The sequence below is a fragment of the Ornithorhynchus anatinus genome, chromosome 17 (genome assembly GCF_004115215.2).
Source record: "Ornithorhynchus anatinus isolate Pmale09 chromosome 17, mOrnAna1.pri.v4, whole genome shotgun sequence".
NCBI classification, from domain to species: domain Eukaryota; kingdom Metazoa; phylum Chordata; class Mammalia; order Monotremata; family Ornithorhynchidae; genus Ornithorhynchus; species Ornithorhynchus anatinus.
In genome coordinates this window covers 42,051,623-42,073,125 of record NC_041744.1, presented here as the reverse complement: position 1 = coordinate 42,073,125, position 21,503 = coordinate 42,051,623, and the positions used below count along the sequence as shown (strand labels likewise).

At 46.5% G+C, this 21,503-nt stretch overlaps 1 protein-coding gene across 1 annotated transcript; it reads right to left on the bottom strand.

The window, feature by feature from the left end:
- Nucleotides 1-5,380: 5,380 nt before the first annotated feature.
- Nucleotides 5,381-20,663, bottom strand: LOC103165206 (killer cell lectin-like receptor subfamily F member 1). Its single transcript, XM_029081781.2, has 6 exons — nt 20,447-20,663; nt 14,368-14,448; nt 12,371-12,514; nt 8,682-8,833; nt 8,020-8,132; nt 5,381-5,745 (listed from the first exon to the last, which is right to left on the bottom strand). Exons 1-6 carry the CDS (start codon nt 20,508-20,510, stop codon nt 5,601-5,603), a joined length of 699 nt encoding a protein of 232 aa, XP_028937614.1. The 5' UTR covers nt 20,511-20,663; the 3' UTR covers nt 5,381-5,600.
- Between the last annotated feature and the right edge of the window lie 840 nt (nt 20,664-21,503).

Here is a 21,503-nt window from a genome sequence, read left to right as displayed (position 1 = left end):
GCCTGGCACAGTGAATGTGATCTTTGCGGCTTCTCGGTCACCTTCCCTGTAATGGTTTTCAGAGACCACACAAAACTATTTGACACCATCAGTAGGTAGGGACTTTAGAAGTTACTTTGTAGACTGTAGGCTTTAAGGGTTAGAATTCCCTTTCGCAACTCTGGGAAACTTGCAACTCACCAGGCTTCGAGCCTCCAGGTTACCTTCCCTGACTAAGCCCTCTTTTCCTCTTTTTCAGTTCCCTTCTGTGCCACCCTGACTTGCTGTCTTCGTTCTTCCCTTCTCCCAGCCCCACGGCACTTATGTACATACATATAATTTGTATTGTCTGTTTCCTCGCCCCCACTTTAGACTGTAAGCTCATTGTAGGCAAGGAATGTGTCCATTTATTGCTGTATTGTACTCTCCCAAGCGCTTAGCATAGGGCTCTGTGCACAGTAAGAGCTCGATAAATAAGATTGAATGAATCAATGAATGAATGTGCATCAAATGTCAATAATAATAGTGTTGATATTTGTTAAGCACTTGCTATGTGTCGAGCTCTGTTCTAAGCGCTGGGGTAGATACAGGGTAATCAGGTTGTCCCACGTGAGGCTCACAGAGGTAACTGAGGCACAGAGAAGTTAATTGACGTGCCCAAAGTCACACAGTTGTGAAGTGGCGGAGCCGGGATTAGAACCCATGACCTCTGATTCCCAAGCCCGTGCTCTTTCCACTAAGGCATGCTGTTTCTCTTACCTGAGGCAAGGGAGTAATAATAATAATTTGTTAAGCATTTACTAAGTCCCAAGTTCTGGTCTAGATAAAATAGATGAGACGCTCCTTGCTGTAATTTATTTCTAATAATAATAATAATGGTGGTATTTGTTAAGCGCTTACTATGTGCCGAGCACTGTTCTAAGCGCTGGGATAGATACAGGGTAATCAGGTTGTCCCACGTGAGGCTCACAGTTAATCCCCATTTTACAGATGAGGTAACTGAGGCACAGAGAAGTTAAGTGACTTGCCCACGGTCACGCAACTGACAAGTGGCAGAGCCGGGTTTCGAACTCATGACCTCTGACTCCCAAGCCCGTGCTCTTTCCACTGACCCACGCTGCTTCTCTCTATATAGTTGTCTATATATAGTTGTCTATATATAGTTCTATATATAGTTGTCGGCCCCACGCAAGAACATTATACTGGAGGAGGAAAACCAGAGGAATGTGGGGTGCTGTGTATCACAACCTGGAGGCCCCACACACAGATTACATAACACTTTGATTTGTGGCCTTGAATCCTGCTGACAGTTGAATGGGCCCACGACAGGATGCGGTGACAAGAGGTATAGGGAGGTAGTAGGCTGATAAGCCTCGGAGGCCCCGCTGCGCATGTAAGCTGGAAAACCAAATGGTATATAAGACTCTTGGGAAGATCTAGGGAGTTGAGCCTCAGCCTTGAGTTCAGAAATGCTACAGCAGATCAGAGGCAACCCGAAACAATGTCAGAGTTCTACTGGAAAATCCGGGGCTCCCTCAACAATAATAATAATAATAATGTTGGTATTTGTTAAGTGCTTACTATGTGCAGAGTACTGTCCTAAGCGCTGGGGTAGATACAGGGTAATCAGATTGTTCCACGTGAGGCTCACAGTTAATCCCCATTTTACAGATGAGGTACCTGAGGCACAGAGAAGTGAAGTGACTTGCCCACAGTCACACAGCTGACAAGTGGCAAAGCCGGGATACGAAGCCAGAAGGACACTGCTATGATATTATTATTATTACCTATCTCTTCAGGACCTATAGCTCTAATTACGTGCATACCTACTGACTGCAATTATCCTATCGACTCCCTCTTGCATCTCTGTAGCAGCAATATAAAATCAAAATGCTTTCTTGACCATATTGTGTGTATTATGATTTTACATTTCCATCTCATACGTGGAGTACTTCAGAATCCAAGTACCCGAGGGTCCTGCGACCCCTATTACAAGAGAGTCTGTGATTTATATATCCGTAATTTATTTATATTAATGTCTCTTTCCCCCTCCAGTCTGTAAACTCATTGTGGGCAGGGAATCTGTTTATTGTTGTATTGTCCCAAGTGCTTAGTATGGTGCTCTGCACACAATAAGCACTCAATAAATATGAATGACTGACTGATAAAGGACTCACATAGAGGGTGGGAGGACAAGTCCCCATTTTACAGATGAGGCCTAGAAAAGTTAGGTGACTCACCCCAGGTCCTACAGCAGGCAAATGGCAGTGTCAGGATCGGAAGCCAGGACTCCTGACTCCTAGCCCTGGGCGTATATTGCTACTTACACTCTGTCACTAACTCTGCCAACGCAGAGCTCAAACAAGGCAGCAGGGAATGTGGGCAAGGGGTTGCGGAGGGGGAAGAGTTCATTGCACCAGACCCTTCTCCACCTACCTCCATCACCCCGGTGCCCCCTGTCAACCGTGGCACAGCTCTGCCCAGGTGGGTAGGGACACTAAAAGAAACCTGGGGACTGCTCTGCTATGACTGTAGAAAGTCCTGGCACCACCCTGCAGAAGATGAGTAAAGCAGACAGATTATTTATGGCTACCGAGACGTGGCTCTCTCTGGGTTTTGCTGACAGGTCAGGCGCCACTCACAGACTTGGAGAAGATTGTGAGCCCTGTTGGATTTTGTAATCAGTCAGTGTTTATTGAGTGATACTTGCACTGTACTAGACACTTGGGAGAGTACCATAGAATACCTAGACATGATCCTGCTTTTTAAGAGCTAATCAACTAGTAAGCACCCCAGTACTTAACACAGTGCTTGGTACAAAGTAAGCACTTCATCCCATAACTATCTAGAGACTAGGCCTGTCAAGATTCGCCCTTCACAAGTTCTCACGTTAAAAAACTCCACACCTGGTTTCTTCTCATGCTCATTTGTTGGGTTTTCTCTCCCTCTTCTTCTGAATATCAACAAGGTGCTAAACCATCACAGGTTTTTTTTATTTTTTTAAATTTAACAAAACCTTCCTAATGGAGCTCCCAGATGGTTTCTGGTAGGTTCATGCGATAGATAAGAACACATTCTAGGGTCAGTGATTGGGTTGGGATTTTCATTTTTGTCAACAGTCTTACTTGGGTCCAGCCCGATGGCTTTCTAACCTGGAACTTGGGCAAGTTTGCAGGTCTGCATTTTGGCAACTGGTCAAGGGATTTCTCAGCCTACATGTCTGTTGGATTGTCTTTTTAGACTTTCTGCTCTCCCATTTCATATCAGTGTAGCCTAGTTGAAAGAACACAGGCTTGCATGTGTCCAATCCTGGCTCTGCCACCTATCTCCTGTGTGACTTTGAGCAAGTCACTTAACTTCTCTGCACCTCAGTTCCCTCATCTGTAAAATGGGGATTCAATACTGTTCTCCCTCTTACTTAGACTGTCAGCTAACTGAGGAGTAGGGGCTGTGTCTCACCCGATTATTTTTTTTAATCAACCCCAGTGCTTAATACAGTGCCTGGCACATAGTAGGCACTTACAGAGGCCACTAGTATTAGTCGTCTTGTCTTGTCTTGTGCTGCCAAGTCATCTCCGACCCATAGCGACGCCATGACACGACGCCATGACACATCTCTCCCAGAACAGTTCACCTCCATTTGTGATTATTCTGGTAGTGTAACTACAGAGTTTTCTTGGTAATAATAATGATTAATAATTGTGGTATTTGTTAAGTACTTACTATTTGTCAAGTACTGTACTAAGCACTGGGGAAGATACAAGCAACTTCTTTTGGACACAGTCCCTGTCCCATGTAGCACTCACAGTCTCAACTCCCAGTGTAGAGATGAGGTAACTGAAGCCCAGAGAAGTGAAATGACTTGCCCAAGGTCACACAACAGACAAATGGTAGCGTAGGTGGCCTAACATTGCTTCCTTCTGCGCAGTAAACTCGAGTCTCTGCCCTTGACTCTCTCCCATGCCGTTGCTGCCCAGCACAGTATGGTAGTAATATTAGTTTATGAATCATCTCATTACTATCAAAAATTCATAGTAAAATAGCCGAAGAACCTGATCCGTTTTCCTTCAGAACAGCCGAAAGTTCACTTGCCAGTCTTCTCTACTAAAATCAGTACTTGATCTGAGGTACTGTAAAAATTCCCCTCCACACCTAAATTAAGAGGGAAAGTAAAAGTCAGGCAGGCCCAGAAAAGGGAAAGCCAAGTTGGCGGATTAAAAAAGACTGAAGAAAGTTCCTTAAATTTTCCTGCAGCTCCTAGGGGCTTACTGGGACACAAAGGAAACAAAAGGCCCTGCATAAAAAGGTAAACCCTGCAGGAGCCACATTTTCTCTTCAGCTGCCCATCCTCGACCCTGAAACAACCCGCCCCCGTTATAGATAATAATGATAACAGTGTTGGTATTTGTTAAGCGCTTACTATGTGCAGAGCACTGTTCTAAGCACTGGGGTAGATAGAGGGTAATCAGGTTGTCCCACGTGAGGCTCACGGTCTTAATGCCCATTTTACAAATGAGGTAACTGAGGCACAGAGAGGTTAAGTGACTTGCCCACAGTCACACAGCTGACAAGTGGCAGAGCCGGACTAGAACCCATGACCTCTCCCAAGTCCGGGGTCTTTCCACTGAGCCATATAGATTTCTCATCCAAGCTCTGACCTTGTTAGTCTTTTGGCCGGGGGGAGACGGTATAACTCTTAAACCCACAAGGAGAACCCCCGAACCTGCCCAGCTGGTTAGCTACAGAGACTCACTGAGACATGGCAGCCTTTAAGTTCTGCCTCTCAGAGCTTCATTGCCTTCCTTCTGGTAGCTTGGGGATTTCCAGTCCGGAACTACCTGGGCCATGGATTTTGTAGAGAAGAGTGGGAACAGTGAGTAAGTTCCCCTGGAAAGGAATAATGACCGTGATACTTGTTTAGACCTGCACTTTGGCAGACATGAGATAATCAGATCACAACGCCTGTCCCACTCTAAGCTCACAGTCTACGAAGGGAGGAGAATAGGTATTTAACTACCTTCAGCCCCATAGCACTTATATACACAGCTATAACTTCTTTCCTTCCTTCTTTTCTTCCTCCCTTCCAGCTCCTGGTGGGCAAGAATGCTCCCCACTCAATTGGAGTGTACTCTCCCAAGTTCTTAGTATAGTGCTCTGTACACAGTATGTGCTCAATAAATACCATTTTTTTTTGATCGATTAATCTCCATTGTACAGGTGAGGAAACTAGAGCACAGAGCAATGAAGTGATTTGCTCAAGGTCACACAGCAGGCAAATGGCAGAGTCAGTATTAGAACCTAGGTCTCCTGAGTCCCAGACCTGTGCTTTCTCCGTTAGGTCTTGCTGCTTAGTACACCTAGCCATCTTTTTGAATCAGTGTGAATCATGATTATCACCATCAATATTTATTGAGTGCCTACTCCACGTAGCATAGTCCACTAGGGGCTTGAGAACATACCATAAATTACAAAAACACGATCCCGGGGGTGGTCACCGAAGTCCCTCCCACACGGCCAAGCTGACTAGCTCTGCTTCGTGAGATCACAGCACTGGGCAATCACAGCAGGAATTCTCCAGGGAGGGGAGAGTTGCCCCACGGCTGTCTTCCAGGGGAAGCCGGCTAGGACAGGACCCAGGAGCTCAGTCTGGTGGAATTTTTCTTGCAGATCCATTTGTAGGAAGACAGGCAGCGATCAGGATGGATCTCCTCTTTGTTCCGGAATGCAGCGCAGTTCTGCTGATCTCGGCTGCTGTTCAGGCCCCCCCTGGCCAAAAAAAGAACCCCAAATAATTTGTTGGGCACAGTGGGACAGTAGGAGGGGTGGCTAGCGAAGACGAAGCTGCCGAAGTCAAGAGGACCAGCACTTGAGAATGAGGCCCTGTGACGGTTACACAAGCTCTCCTGTGCGGACAGGTTGGGGTGAGGTGGGAACAGACCTCAGAGGTTGCTAGAGAGAGGACAGAAATTCATGGATTGAGGGACAGCTGGTTGGATTAGAGGGTGACTGCCCCTGGAGCACAGCCGATCACGGGGGAGAATTGGGAAAAGAGGAGGGACATAGTTAAGCTGGGGAGACGAAGCCCCTCGGCCATTTTTAGTAGTTGGGATGGAGTGACCCTGGGGGCAGGAAGCAAGCAGAAGGTTCTTCAGAAGAGGGTCAAGAAGCTAAGACTGTGAACCCCACATGGGAGAACCTGATTACCTTGTTTCTACCCCAGCGCTTAGAACAGTGCTTGGCACATAGTAAGCACTTAACAAATACCAGGTTGTTATTATTATTAGGCTCCCAGAGAGCAAGGCACCTCCCCCTGAGGGGGAAAATGGTCATGTGGCACCTGAAAATCCTGAGGGAAGGATCCAGCAGTGGTGGACCTGGAACTGGGAATTCTTTGAAAGAGGGGGAAGGGAATGGACCAGAAGAACTTGTGCACCAGGATGCTTAAAAGGAAGGTTGAAAGACCCTGGGAAAGGGAAAATGGAGGAAAGGAAAGGGTGTTTCTGAATCAGAATCCTTTCATATTTGTTACTATAAGGTGTGGAAAATCCTTTCAATCAGCTCTCTCCCTCCTTCCTAACCTCACTCATCTCCCACCTCGATCCAGGTCTCACGCTGTGCTCCTCTAATGTCAACCTACTCGCCACACCTCAAACTGGATTCTCTCACCATCAACTCCTTACTCAAGTCCTCCCTCCCGCTTCACATCTGACAGACCACGATTCTTCCCATCTTCAGGGCCCTACTGAAAACACATCTCCTTCAAGGAGCCTTCCCTAACACCTCCTTTTCCCACCTTGCTTGCTCCCCTTCTGGGTTGCCTATAATGTTGGTATTTGTTAAGCGCTTACTATGTGCAGAGCACTGTTCTAAGTGCTGGGGTAGATACAGGGCAATCAGGTTGTCTCATGTGAGGCTCACAGTCTTAATCCCCATTTTACAGATGAGGTAACTGAGGTCCAGAGAAGCTAAGTGACTTGCCCACAGTCACACAGCTAACAAGTGGCAGAGCCGGGATTTGAACCCATGATCTCTGACTCCCAAGCCCGGGCTCTCTCCACTGAGCTACGTTGTTTTTCTAATGCACGTGGATCTGTACTTCCCTAGGCACTCTCATACTTCCCTGGTCTCTAGCCCCTCTCCATTTATGTACATATTCATTCATCTAATAGTATTTATTGAGCGCTTACTATGTGCAGAGCACTGTACTAAGCGCTTGGAATGTACAATCCTTATACTCTACCATTTTCCCTAATTGTAATTTATTTTAATATCTATCCTCCCCACTAGATAACAAGCTTCTTGAGGGCAGGGATCCTGTTTACCACATCTATTATAGCACATTCCCTCTTCTCAGTAATCGATCAATCAGTAGTAAGTATTGAGTGCTTACTACGTGCAGAGCACTGTAGGAAGTGCTTTGGATCGTATACCACAATAGAATTAGTAGATAGGATCCCTGCCCACAAGAAGCTTATAGTCTGTGGGAAGCACTCAATAAATTCCATTGACTGATGGATTGATTGACTGATTTCATCTGTTAAAAACTTGTATAGAGCTGAACCCTTTGTGCCAGCCTTTGATAGGGTCTTGGGTTCCAGGGATGCAGTGGAGATGCATTTACCGGGAAGCAGAGTGGGTGTAGAGGTAAGATTCCTCCGAGACTCCTACAACCAACCTCGGGAGGGAGGATGGCTGAATGGAGCCCGAATCATCCCCTTAACTGTTTGGGCACCTTATTTGAGGACCAATGGGTGGTAATAGCAGCCTAACTGGTGGAGGAATTGGGGATCGTTTGGCAAGGGCTCCAAATTGGCATCCTTTCCTGGAAGGAAAACCCAGAGACGGTTAGACCCCATGGACATCCCAGGCACCTGCCCCTCCCAAAGTGGTGGTGGGGGCTATTTTGGCAGGAGAAGGGCTGAGGACATCCTCCTGGTCACAGGCCCCTGGACTGGCTGGTCAGGACCAGGCCCCTCAAAGTCCTCGGGGCTCCGGCGGTGACACAGCTGAAGACTTACGACTCTAAATTCTGGTCCTGACCTGTATCCGTGCAGTTCAGGATGTCCGAGCCACAACCACTTTCCTTCCTTCTCTTGGAAATGGAGTCCAAGCCAGAAGTAAAAAGCCTCTTCCTTACGGTTGCTCACAAAGTCCTGGGGAGCGAATGATCAAATGTGGCTCTGAGCTTCTGTCTCTCGGGGGCTTTATTCTGCCCCATACATCACCTGTTCAGGTCATGGTTAACTCATGGAACGGTAAGAGGGAACCTCCCACCCCTGCCCCACACATTTAACATTCCACAAATCTGGGCCGGATTCCCCTGCCTGGCCCTGGTAACAGTGATAATAATAATAATTGTGGTATTTGTTAAGTGCCTATGCAGTGTACAGCACTGTGCTAAACTCTAGGGGAAATAGAAGTTAATCAAGTTGGACACGATCCCTGTCCCACATGGGGTTCACAGTCTAAAGTAAGAAGGGGAACTAGTACTTATTCCCCATTTTACAGATGAAGAAACTGAGGGCCAGAGAAGTTAAGTGACTTGCCCCTGCTCGCAAAGCGTGTAAGTGGCAAAGCTGGGATTTCAACCCAGGTCCTCTGTCTCCTAGGCAGGTGCTCTTCCCTAGGCAGGCTTCTCCAGGCTTGGCGGCCTCCACTCTCCCTCACTCGGAGTGGCCCAAGAAATCCTCCCCGGGGCTCACCATCTCTGCCTCATCCTTCAGAACCAGGAGCTGGGATCTTCTGGCATCACAGTCTCGGACACTTTCCTCCCAGCTCTTCCGCTCTTCTGAGAAGTAATAGCAGCTGTGCCTGTGTAGCAGCCAGCCCTGGGGACAGAGCTCACAAACGACTCCTGCAAGGGAGGTGGGGGAGGAGGGACAACAGACATGGATAATATCTTCTCAGTCAGTCAAGCAAGCAATTGGTGGAATTCGTCGTTCGCCTACTGAGAGTAGAACACTCCTCTAAACACATGGGAAGCTACCTCAGAAGCAAACAGCTCGGTCCCGCACTCAGAGAGGAATGGAGACGGGCAAATAAGATAAAGTGCTCATACGCTCACACGCACACACACATACACCCAAACGTAAATATAAATAAAAGTGCTGAGGACAGCTATAATCACAGGTGAGGTCTGAAGTGGATGCAACTCGGGGTGATGGAAATTAATTTGGGAAGACTTTCTAGAGGAAGTGGGATTTTAGGCCAGCTTTGAAGAAAGGGAGAGTTCTAGTTGTCTGTTGTTGCTTCTGTCTCCTCAAGAGGAATCAACTACTTGATTGACAGTATGTACTGAGGGCTTACTGTGAGCAGAGAACTGTACAAGTGCTTCGGAAGGGGCCATAGAGTTGATAGACATGATTCCTGCTCATAAGAAGCTTATGATCTTCACGGAGAGACATACATTAAAACAAATTACAGATTGGAGAAATAGTAGAGTATAAGGATATTTATGTAAGGGCTGTGAGGCTGGGATATCAAAGTGCTTAATTGCTTCACAATGCATGGTCAATCTTGAAGGGAGGGCAGATACGGGAAATGAGGGTTTAAGAGAAAGGATATCAAATAACTCTGTAAACATCCTCAGGAGGGGGTGTGGACAAAAGCAGTGAGAAGGATTGAAGTTGGAAACAGAAATATATCATGAGAGTGTTAACTTCTCATGATGGTTTTAACTTTTCCTATTTCTATTCCTGTTTGGGATTTTCAGAATATATCTCTGCCGTTCTCAGTGGCCATATCACCACCACTTTTATGGAGGATAGAGATTTTCCTTCTAGGGACTACAAACTCTTCCTTGGGAGCTCTTGAGATGAGTCAATGAGGAAGGTTGTGGAACTGTGGAATCTCTGCCTTTTTTTTTAATGGTATTTATAAAGTGCTTACAATGTGCCAGGCACTGTACTAAGCACTGGGGTAGATACAAGCAAATCGAGTTGAACACAGTCTCTGTCCTGCAAAGGGCTCACAGTCTTCATTCTCATTTTATAGGTGAGGTAACTGAGGTAGAGAAAAGTTAACTGACCTGTCGAAGACCACACAGCAGATGAGTGGCAGAGCAGGAATTAGAACCCATGACCTCTAAATTGTAAACTCATTGTGGGCAGGGATTGTGTCTGTTTATTGTCTTAATATACTCTCCCAAGTGCTTAGTACAGTGCTCTGCACATAGTAAGCTCCCAATAAATACTACTGAATGAATGAATGAATGAATGAATGAATGAATGAACCCAGTTCCTTTTGACTTCCAGGCCCATGTTCTCTCTGTTAGAGATCTGCAGGAACAAACTCCTTTTTAATCCTGGCACCACGATTTGCTTACTGTGTGATCTCGGTCAAGTCACTTACCTTCTCAGTGACTCAGTTTCCATTTCTGAAAAATGGTAATGAGATATCTGTTCTCCCTGCCCCATAGACTGTAATCCCATGTGGGACAGGGACTGATTTGGAACCGATTATCTTGTATCTACCCCAGAACATAATGTATTGCTTGGAATATTGTATGCACTTATATTAACAGTGCTTGGCACATAGTAAACGCTTAACAAATACCATCATCATCATATTAGAATTCTTCTTCTTATTGCTTTAGCTAGGTGTCTGATGATCTTGACTAAGGGTAGAAGGAGAGACTCATTGATCCCTCCTCAACTCCACCAACCAAAGTAGCCGGTGGTTCTGTAATCTCCCATCTTCACAGAGATAAAATGGAATAATTTGTGTGAAAGTGCTTTGGGAAAATCAAAGTCCCCTACAAAAATCAACGAGGTATGGTTATTTTTTAATGGTATTTGTTAAGCACTTACTATGTGCCAGGCACTGTTCTAAGCACTGGGGCAGACGCAAGATGATCATGTTGGATACAGTCCCTTTTCTACATGGGGCTCACAATCTTAATCCCCATTTAACAGATGAGGTAACTGAAGCACAGGAAAGTGAAGTGACTTGCCAAAGGTCATACAGCAGACAAATGGTAGAGCTGATTAGAATCCAGATCCTTCTGACTCCCAGGCCCATGCTCTATCCACTAGGCCATGCTGCTTCTTTGAGTATGATTATAATATATTGTGTAGAATAATGATATAAGATATTAATAATCTCATCAACTTTCAGAGAAGCAGCACAGTTTATTGGAAAGAGCCCAGGTTTGGGAGTCAGGGACGTGGGTTCTAATCCCACCTCTGTTGCTTGTTTGCTGTGTGACCTCGGACAAGCCACTTCACTTCTCTGTACCTCAGCTACCTCATCTATAAAATGGGGTTGAAGACTAGGAGCCCCACGTGGGACAACCTGATTACCTTGTATCTACCCCAGCGCTTAGGGTGCTTGGCACATAGTAAGCGCTTAACAAGTACCATTATCATTATTATAATTATTACTAATATTAATCAGAGGACCTGGATTCTAATATCAGTTCTGCCAGTTGCTTCCTCTGTGACCTAAGGCAAGTCACTTAACTTCTCTGTGCCTCTATTCTCTCATCTGTAAAATGGGGATTCAATACCTTTTGGCTTCTCCTACTTAGACTGTGAGCCCCATGTGGAACAGGGACTGTGTCCAACTTGATTAACTTGTATTTACTCCAGTGCTTAAAACAGTGCTAGACCCATAGTGAGTGCTCAACAAATGCCATAAGAATAATAATGAGAATACCCTAGGGTGGTGGGTACATTTTTCCTTCCTCATCTGGCCCATTGGTACTGGGTAACCCTTGCCCGATTTACTCAGCAGAGCAGTGGTGGAACCAGGCATGAGCCTTCTCTCAGGATACAGTGTTGCTTAGAGGACAGTCAGTCAGTCAATTAGTCAATCATTTTTATTGAGCGCTTACTGAGTGGAAAGCACTGAATTAAGCACTTGGGAGAATACAGTATAACACTAAACAGATACATGCCCTGCCCACAATGAGTTTACAGTCTAAAGGGGGAGACGGACATTAATAAAAATAAAAAATCACAGATAATTACATAAATGCTGTGGGGCTGGGAGGGGGATGAGTAAAGGGAACAAGTCAGTAAGATGCGGAAGGGAGTGGGAGAAGAGGAAAGGAGGGCTTAGGGAGGGAAGGCCTCTTGGAGGTGATGTGTCTTCACTGTCCTTCCTCACCATTGGCATGGTATGTTCCTGAGGCCTCTTTTAAGGTGCAGCTCACAGAAGCAGCTCCCTTTAGACTGTTGTGTGTCTACCAACTCTGCTGTATTGAACTCTCTCAAGTGCTTAATACAGTGTTCTGCACACAGTAAGTGCTCAATCATTATCACTGATTGATGGGTTGATTGATAGGAGGGAGTAGGGCTTCCACTGATTCAGAGGAGTTTACTAGTACCCCAGTTCCCTGGACAAGGAGCGGGGGTTGTGGAAAAGGAGCCAAAAAGTGGTTTCTGCTCACCCAGCTTATCGATGCACAAGTCCTCCTGGAATTCCTGCATCATCTCTCGGCAGCTGTTCCCCTCCAGAGTGCTCTCTGACAGCCCACAGGTGTGTTGGTGGGTGGCCCTGGAGCTGACTGCCATCCAGCAGATAACTGTGTGCCCTGAATTCAAGTCACAAGTTGTTAGAGCAGAGACAGAGGCATGGAAGTGGAGGCATGATCTGCAGTGGGATGTTTGCCAGAGCGGGACTGGAGCATCTATGGAGCTTTCTGGATTCCCTCTCTTTTCTTTCTTTTCCACACCAAACAATAATAAGAATGGTGGCATTTGTTGAGCGTCTACTATGTGCCAAGCAGTGCCCTAAATTCTGGGGTAGAGAACAAGATAATCAGGGCAGACAGAGTCCCTGTCCCAGTTTAGGGAGGAGGGAGGTCAAGCATTTAATCCCCATTTTACAGATGAGAAGATGGAGGCTTGGGAAGCTGAGTGACTTTGTGGGACGCAGCATGGCCTAGTGGAAAGAGCATGGGCCTGAAAGTCAGTTGCTCTGGGTTCTAATTCCTGGTCCGCCATGTACCTGTTATGTGATCTTGGGCAAGTCGCTTAATTTCTCTGTGCCGCAGTTCCCTCTTTTGCAATATGGGGATTCAATTCCTGTTCTCCTTCCAATTTACTTTATGAGCCCCACGTGGGACCTGATTATACTGTACATACACCAACGCTTTGTACAGTGCTTGGCATATAGTAAGTGCTTAACAAATACCAAAATTATTATTATTTTTATTCAAGGTCACCCAGCAGGCAAGTAGTAGAGATCAAGTCCGAAATATCAGCTTCATCCAGCATCTTCCTCAGGTTGAACCCTGAAGAGGGTCTTCCTGACACCTGGGGATGGGACAAGAGCCTTCCCTGACTAATCTCTCATTCCCCCACACTGCCCCCATCCCGTGTATGTAACCTATTCACTTGAGTCTGTACCCCTAAGCACTTTGAAACTCACCCCACCCCCAGACCAACACCACTTATATTCCTTGTCTCATCTCATGCTGTCAAGTAGTCTTCGACCCATAGCGACGCCGTGGACGCATCTGTCCCAGAACGCCCCATCTCCATCTGCAATCCTTCTGGTAGTGGATCCACAGAGTTTTTAGTAAAAATAGGGCAGCGGTTCACCACTGCCTTCTTCCGCACAGTAAACTTGAGTCTCCACCCTCGATTCTTTCCCATGCTGCTGCTGCCCAGCACAGGTGAGTTTTGACTTGCAGCAGTTGCCTTCTACTCACTAGCCATGGCCCAAACTAGGAATGGAATGGGTAGGCCTCTGCTTGACTCTCCCGTAGCCAAGACTGGTAGAGGACTGGAAACTCTCTAGGTGCGATTTTGAGAGGGGACTTATATGCCTACCACTGAATTATTTATATTAGTATCCGTCCCCTTCCCCCTCTCATAGTGTAAGCTCACTGTGGGTAGGAAACATGTCTGTATTGTAATAATAACAATAATTACAGTATTTGTTAAGCATTTACTATGTGTCAGATATTGTACTAAGAGCTGGGGTGGATGCAAGCAAATCAGGTTGGACACAGTCCCTATCCCACGTGGGGCTAGCTGTCTCAATTCCCGTTTCACAGATGAGGTAACTGTAGCACGGAGAAGTGAAATGACTTCCCCAACGTCACACAGCAGATGCGTGGCAGAACCAGGATTAGAACCCATGAACTTCTGACTCCCAGCCCTGTGCTCTATCCATTACACCATGCTGTTTCTCCATTGTAATCTCCCAAGTCTTTAGTATAGTGCTCTGCACACAGTAAGTGCTCAGTAAATACCACTGATGACTGATCTCCGGTCTGTAATTTATTTTGAAGTCTGTCTCCCCTGCTAGATTGCAAGCTCCTTGCCGGCAGGACTCGTGTCTGCCAATTTTGTTATATCGTACTCTCCCAAGGACTTAGCCCAGTGCTCTTTAGACAGTAGGCACTCAATAAATACTATTGCATGTTTGCTGACTCACCATGCAGAATTGCCACAGCCCCAATGCCCAGCACCATGGCCTTCAGCCCCAGGATGGCACCAAGAACATACCAATTTAGTCCTGTGGGAAAAGAGTCGGGGTCAGAAGGGAGACACCATAATTCTGGTACTCGTTAAGTGCTTACTTTGTGCCAAGCACTGTTCCAAGTACTGGGGTAGATATAAATTAATCGGGTTGAACACAGTTTCTGTCCCACATGGGGTTCACACTCTTAATCTCCATTGTACAGATGGGGTAACTGAGGCCCAGAGAAGTCAAGTGACTTGCCCAAGATCACGCAGCAGACATGTGGCGGAGCTGGGATTAGAATCCAGGTCCTTCTGACTCCCAGGTCTGTACTCATTAAGCCATGCTGTATTTGCTCAACATTTGCCGTGAACTGAATCTGGGGTAGAAATAAGATTATCAGATCAGATTCAGGTCCTGTCCCACACAGGGCTTCCAGTCTAAGTGGGAAGGAGAATAAGTACTGAATCCCATTTTACAGATAGGGAGACTGAGACACAGAGAAGTGAAATGACTTACCCAAGATCCCACAGCAAGGACCTGGCAGAAATGGAGTTAGAGCACGGATCCTCTGACTCTTTTTACACTAGGCCACACTGCCAGTCCAGCTCTGGGGTGAATCAAGGCTACTGCCTCAGGCTCCATGTTTTAGGGGCCTCACCCTGCCCCCCTCAGCCCAGGCGAACAGCTGATGTTGGACTAGAGCAGACCCCAGAATCAATGTCTCGTGGGCCCGGACTTAGGAAGGAGAGGAGGAAGGAGTGGAATCGCTGCACCAGTGTGTTCCTTAGCTCGGTCCCTAATATTCCTCCCGATCCAAGCTAGCCTGGAAAGCAGGGCCTCTCACCCCCAGGGTCCATTCTGTCTGCAGCTTCCCTCCCTGGAGTCGCATTACCGTTCTTTATTTAAAGTGTAAGTTCTTTGAGGGTGGGATCTGGACCTGTTTTAAACAGTTCCCAGTGCAAATTACAAACGTTTGGCATTTTATGACTAGTATAAAGCTAAAGGATATTAATCCATGTCCCCTTGCCTAGGAAAATATGTGATTTCTTTTTCATGGTGTTTGCTAAGCGCTTATTTATACCAGCAGTACCAAGCACTTTGGAAGATACAAGTTAATCAGGTTGGACACAGTCCACATCCCAAATGAGGTTCAGTGTCTTGATCCCCATTTTACAAATGAGGAAACTGAGGCCCAGAGAAGTGAAGTGACTTGCCCAAGGTCACCCAGCAGACAGGTGGTGGAGCTGGGATTAGAACCCAGATCCTTCTGACTTCCAGGCCCATGTTCTCTCCACTAGGCCACGCTGCTTTTCAGATTCTATCTGCATTCACCTGAAAATCTGAAGAAAGCTCAATAACTCAACTATGACCTTTCTGTGATTTTCCTTTCAGGTTTTCGAATGACTTTCAGATTCTTATCGCCATCACCATCAGTGATATTTGTTATCACATCAATCTTCACAAGTCCCTGCTGAGAGAGTTGAGTCCCCATTTAACAAATAGAGAAATTAAGTCAGACGTATACTTTGCTGCAATCTGCTACAAGTCAAAACCCAGCTGTGCCGGGCAGCTGTGGCATGGGAGAGAGTGAAGGGTGGATGAAACTCAAGAGTCAGGTTTACTGCACGGAAGGAGGCATTGGTAAACCACTCCGTACTTTTACCAAGAAAACTCAATCGATACACTAGAGAATGATTGCAGATGGAGATGGGGCATTCTGGGAGAGATGTGTCCGTGGGTCGGAGACGACTCGACGGCATGTGACTGTGGGCAAGTCACTTAACTTCTCTGTGCCTCAGTTACCTCATCTGTAAAATGGGGATGAAGACTGTGAGCTTCGCATGGGACAATCTGATTACCCTGTATCTACCCCAGCACTTAGAACAGTGCTCTGCACGTAGTAAGTACTTAACAAATACCAACATTATTATTATAAGACAAGTGTCATTGTTATTTAGGGGAAGAGGGTAGAACGGGCTTGAAGTGTGAAGAGATGGTCTTTGGAGGATTCATAGGAAACTGAAACAGAAACTTTTGTGTATCTTGTGAATTGGGTCATTATGCAAATGAGGTCTTTTGGCCACCACCCAAGGGGTCCCAAAATCTGCCTCTTGCAGGAATTAATCAGGACACAACTTTCAGGATTTGGAAAGCTTTATTCTTAAATCCATGACAGTGGATGGCACTAAACTTCATGGAAGGAGGCAGTGTGGCCAAATGGAAAGACAATGGTCCTGGGAGTCAGAACACCAGGGCCATCATTTGCCTGCTGTGTGACCTTGGAGAAGTCACTTTACTTCTCTGTGCCTCAATTTCCCCCATCTGTAAAATGGGATAAAATATCTATCTTCCATTCCACTTGGACTGTGTGCCCTGAAAGGGACAAGAACTGTTTCTGATCTCATTATCTTGTATCAACCATAGTTCTTGGCACATAGTAAGCACTTAATAATACCATTATTGTTTTCATGGCAGGTCAAAGACCCCCAAATTGGTTCGATTCAAATTAGTCACAAATAAAAAGACAGCACTTGTCTGCTGCATGATCCTAGGCAAGTCACTTGACTTGTCTGTGCTCCAATTTCCTCAATTCTAAGTGGGGAATCCTAACCATTCCCTAATGAGTTTGTGAGTCATCTACAAAGTCGTCTACGAGTCTATGAGTCATCTACATTCGTTGCTTAGAATTCCTTAACTCCCATTCTCTCCTGGACCCCCTCCAATCTGGCTTCCGTCCCCTCCACTCTACCGAGACTGCTCTTTCTAAGGTCACCCATGACCTCTTTCTTGCCAAATCCAATGGCTCCTACTCTATTCTAATCCTCCTTGACCTCTCAGCTGCCTTTGACACTGTCGACCATCCCCTTCTCCTCCACAACTTATCTCACCTTGGCTTCACAGACTCCGTCCTCTCCCGGTTCTCCTCTTATCTCTCTGGCCGGTCATTCTAGGTTTCCTTCACGGGCTCCTCCTCCCCTTCCCATCCTCTAACTGTTGGAGTTCCTCAAGGGTCAGTTCTTGGCCCTCTTCTGTTCTCCATATACACTCACTCCCTCGGGTCATCCGCTCTCACGGCTTCAACTATCATCTCTATGCAGATGACACACAGATCTACATCTCTGCCCCTGTTCTCTCCCCCTCCCTTCAGGCTCGTATCTCCTCCTGCCTCCAAGACGTCTCTACCTGTATGTCTGCCCGCCACCTAAAACTCAACATGACCAAAACTGAGCTCCTCATCTTCCTTCTCAAGCCCTGTCCTCTCCCTGACTTCTCTATCACCGTGGATGGTACGACCATCCTTCCCGTCTCTCAGGCCTGCAACCTCGGTGTCATCCTGGGGCTCTCTCATTCACCCCACACATCCAATCCATTACCAAAACTGCCGGTCTCACCTTTATAATATCGCCAAGATCCGCCCTTTCCTCTCCACCCAAATGGCTACCTTACTGCTACAGGATCTCGCAATATCCGGGCTAGATTACTGTGTCAGCCTGCTCTCCGATCTCCCTTCCTCCTCTCTCTCCCCGCTCCAGTCTATTCTTCACTCCGTTGCCTGGCTCATTTTCCTGTAGAAACGCTCTGGGCATGTCACTCCCCTTCTTAAAAAGCTCCAGTGGTTGCTTATCAACCTCCGCACAAAACAAAAACTTCTCACTCTAGGCTTCAAGGCTCTCCATCACCTTGCCCCTTCCTACCTCTCCTCCCTTCTCTCTTTCTACAGTCCACCCCATAGGCTCCGCTCCTCTGCCACCCAGCTCCTTACCGTCCCCTGTTCTCACCTATCTCGCATCGACCCCTGGGCCAAGTCCTCCCGCGGTCCTGGAATGCCCTCCCTCCTCACCTCTGCCGAACTAATTCTCTTCCCCTCTTCAAAACCCTACTTAAAGCTCACCTCCTCCAAGAGGTCTTCCCAGACTGAGCTCCCCTTTTCCTTCTGCTCCCTCTAACTGCCCCCCTTCACCTCTCCGCAGCTAAATCGTCTTCTCCCCACTTTCCCTCTGCTCCTCCCCCTCTCCTGTCCCATCCTCTCAGCACTGTACTTGTCCACTCAACTGTATATATCTTCATTACCCTATTTATTTTGTTAATGAGATGTACATCATCTTGATTCTATTTATTTGCTATTGTTTTATTGAGATGTTCTTCCCTTCGATTATATTTATTGCCATTGTTCTTGTCTGTCTGTTTCCCCCGATTAGACTGTAAGCCCGTCAAAGGGCAGAGATTGTCTCTATCTGTTACCAATTTGTACATTCCAAGAGCTTAGTACAGTGCTCTGCACATAGTAAGCGCTCAATAAATACTATTGAATGAATGAATGAGTCCAATGTGGGACAGGGATGTGGTCCATCCTAATTATCTTGTATCTACCCCAGCTTTTAATATAGTGCTTGGCACATAGTAAATGCTTACCAAACACCTGTAATAAAGGCAAGCAATGCAACAGCACCATTGTGCAGCCCCTCGTGATCATTCATTCTTTCATTCAATCCTATTTATTGAGCGCTTACTGTGTGCAAAGCACTGTACTAAGTGCTTGGAAAGTACAATACAGCAATAAAGAGAGACAATCTCTGCCCACAATGGGCTTACAGTCTGGGAAAGGGGGGTCGGGGGGAAGACAGACATCAAAACAAGTAAAAGGCTTCAAAATGAATAAATAAATTATAGATATATACATTTTTACATAAATTCTGTGGGGTGGGGGTTGGGGAAGAGCAAAGGGAGCGAATCGAGGTGACGTAGAAGGGGGATCTTAGGAAGAGGTGGAGCTGAGGAAAAGGGGGTTTAAACTGGGAAGGCCTCTTGGAGGAGGTGCACCTTCAGTAGTGCTTTGGAGGGGGGAAAAGTGATTTTTTGATAGATTTGAAGAGGGAGGGTGCTCCAGGTCAGAAGTAGGACATGAACCAGGGGTTGGCGGCGAGACAGGTGAGATTGAGGCAGAGAGAGAAGATTACCACCAGAGGAGCAGAGTGCGCAGGCTGGGATGTAGAAGGAGAGAAGGGAGGTGAAGTAAGAAGGGGCAAAGTGATGGAGAGCTTTAAAGCTTAAAAGTTAGTGAGGAGTTTTCATTTGATAAGGAGGTTGATAGGCAACCACTGGAGATTTTTGAGGAAATGTGTATTGGTCTCTTCATTGACATGAAAATCCTTAAGTAATCTCCACCATCAGTGGCCCGTCTTCAGAGACGGAAGGACTTTATGCAGACACCCTGCAAATCCTGGAAAACCAACACTGTTAATGATCTGCCCTGTCTGTTGGTTAGTCACACATCCATCGCCTTCTCATTATTAGAAAGTAGAGATGTTCACATCACGTGGGGCATTAAATGTAGTGATTTATTGAAAATGAATTGAAAGTGTAACTCTCCTGAGTCAGGGCTTCCTCTAAAAGCGATAGCTTTCGATCACTTCGGAGGAAGTGAATCACAAGTAGGCAGAGCTGAGGGGGTGCTGAAATAAGGTCCAATGGTGAGACTTTTCCCACTTCTTGGGCATAGAACATAGCAAGGATCTGATTACCTTGGCGCAGAGTAAGCACTTAAATACCACAATCATCATCATCATCATCATCATCATCAATTCGGTCACTTAACTCGGTATTGTTCATTCTTTCCTGAAAATAACCCGCGAGTACTGCACACATAGAAGGGATAGCAAAACAGAGAATCAGTATGGTAGCATAGCATATGTTAAGTACACACTATGTGTGAAGCACTGTACTAAGCACTGGGGTAGATACAAGCTAACCAGGTTGGACATGGTCCATGTCCCACATGGGGCTCACAGTCTACTTATCCCATCCATGTTTTCAAGATCACGATTCATAACCATCCCCCACAGTTCCGCAGACCCCTTGCTCCTTGTTTAGATGACTTTTTCACCCATTGTATTTTCCTTTTTACAATCCCTCAGGAAAGGCAGAATTTCCCTTCTAGTGAATGATGGAGAGTTGACATTTGGAGAGGTTGGTGAAGCAAAAGAGAAAGAATAGCCACAATTGTAACAGGTGAGAGATCCAAGAGAAAACACACACTGATCCACCTTACCTCTTTCTGACCAATGCTGCCTTCTTGAAAAGTCCAGAGTGGCGAAACTCCCCTTCCCCTCCATTTTAAGCTCTTCTGAGATGAGGATCCTGAGAGACAGCTCAAGTCTCTGCTCTCTGAGTGTGATGTTTGACGACGCATAGAGAGGAAATGGGACGGGGTGGAGATGTCACTTATTTGGTTGAAACCACACGGAGGGCTCTTTTCTGGGTCACTCCCTTGGTTCCGCAGGGGTGACCGATGTCAGAACCCTTCCTCCGGCACTGCCTGGCCACGGTCTCCAGCAGCACTGCCCAGCTAGAGTACAAATTCATTCATTCATTCAATAGTATTTATTGAGCGCTTACTATGTGCAGAGCACTGTACTAAGCGCTTGGGATGAACAAGTCGGCAACAGATAGAGACAGTCCCTGCCGTTTGACGGGCTTACAGTCTAATCGGGGGAGACGGACAGACAAGAACAAATCTGCAGCACCGGTAATTTCTCAGTCTCTTTGCTTCTCAGAGCATTTCAAGGACATTTCAAGCCACCACATGTGTGACTCCAGATGAAATCCTGCAATTCACAGGACTAGCTGACTTGGAGTCAAGGGGCTGTTGCTTATTAACAACCGAAATACAGAAATGAAATTAGGCAGAATTGCAGGCCTGAGTGCCAGAGGAAAGTACATGCCTACACTTCTCCTTCCAATTTTACTCTCCCTCCCCTGTTCCACACCCATGTGCAGCCTCCCCTCCAGGGGACTTGAAAGAGAGGGGGGGACCAGGGCAAATATCAAAGACGCCTCATACTAGTGATGGCCTGGAGATGCTCAGCGCTGACCTCCAAAAGAATCCACTTAGCATCCTCCTTCGAGTAGCCACCCTCCTGCTTTTCCCTTCCGTCTTTGCAAGAAAATCTCACATCCTTCTCCAGTTTGGGTTTTATAACCTGCGGTCATGAAGTTCCTTATCTTGGCTGATCCAGAAGGGTGATGGAACTGATTGTTTGGAAAAGCAGCATGGTGTAGTGGATAGAGCACGGGACTGGATGACAGAAGGTCTTGAGTTCTACCTG

Bases quoted from the DNA above. Each gene is read 5' to 3' on its own strand.
- LOC103165206 (XM_029081781.2), bottom strand. From the start codon at position 20,510: ATGGAGGGGAAGGGGAGTTTCGCCACTCTGGACTTTTCAAGAAGGCAG. The intron at 12,515-14,367 runs GTGAGTCAGCAA...ACTTGAATTCAG, and splicing joins GGCTGTGGCAATTCTGCATG to GGCACACAGTTATCTGCTGG. The intron at 5,746-8,019 runs GTCAGGACCAGA...TTTTTTGGCCAG, and splicing joins CCTGAACTGCACGGATACAG to GGGGGGCCTGAACAGCAGCC.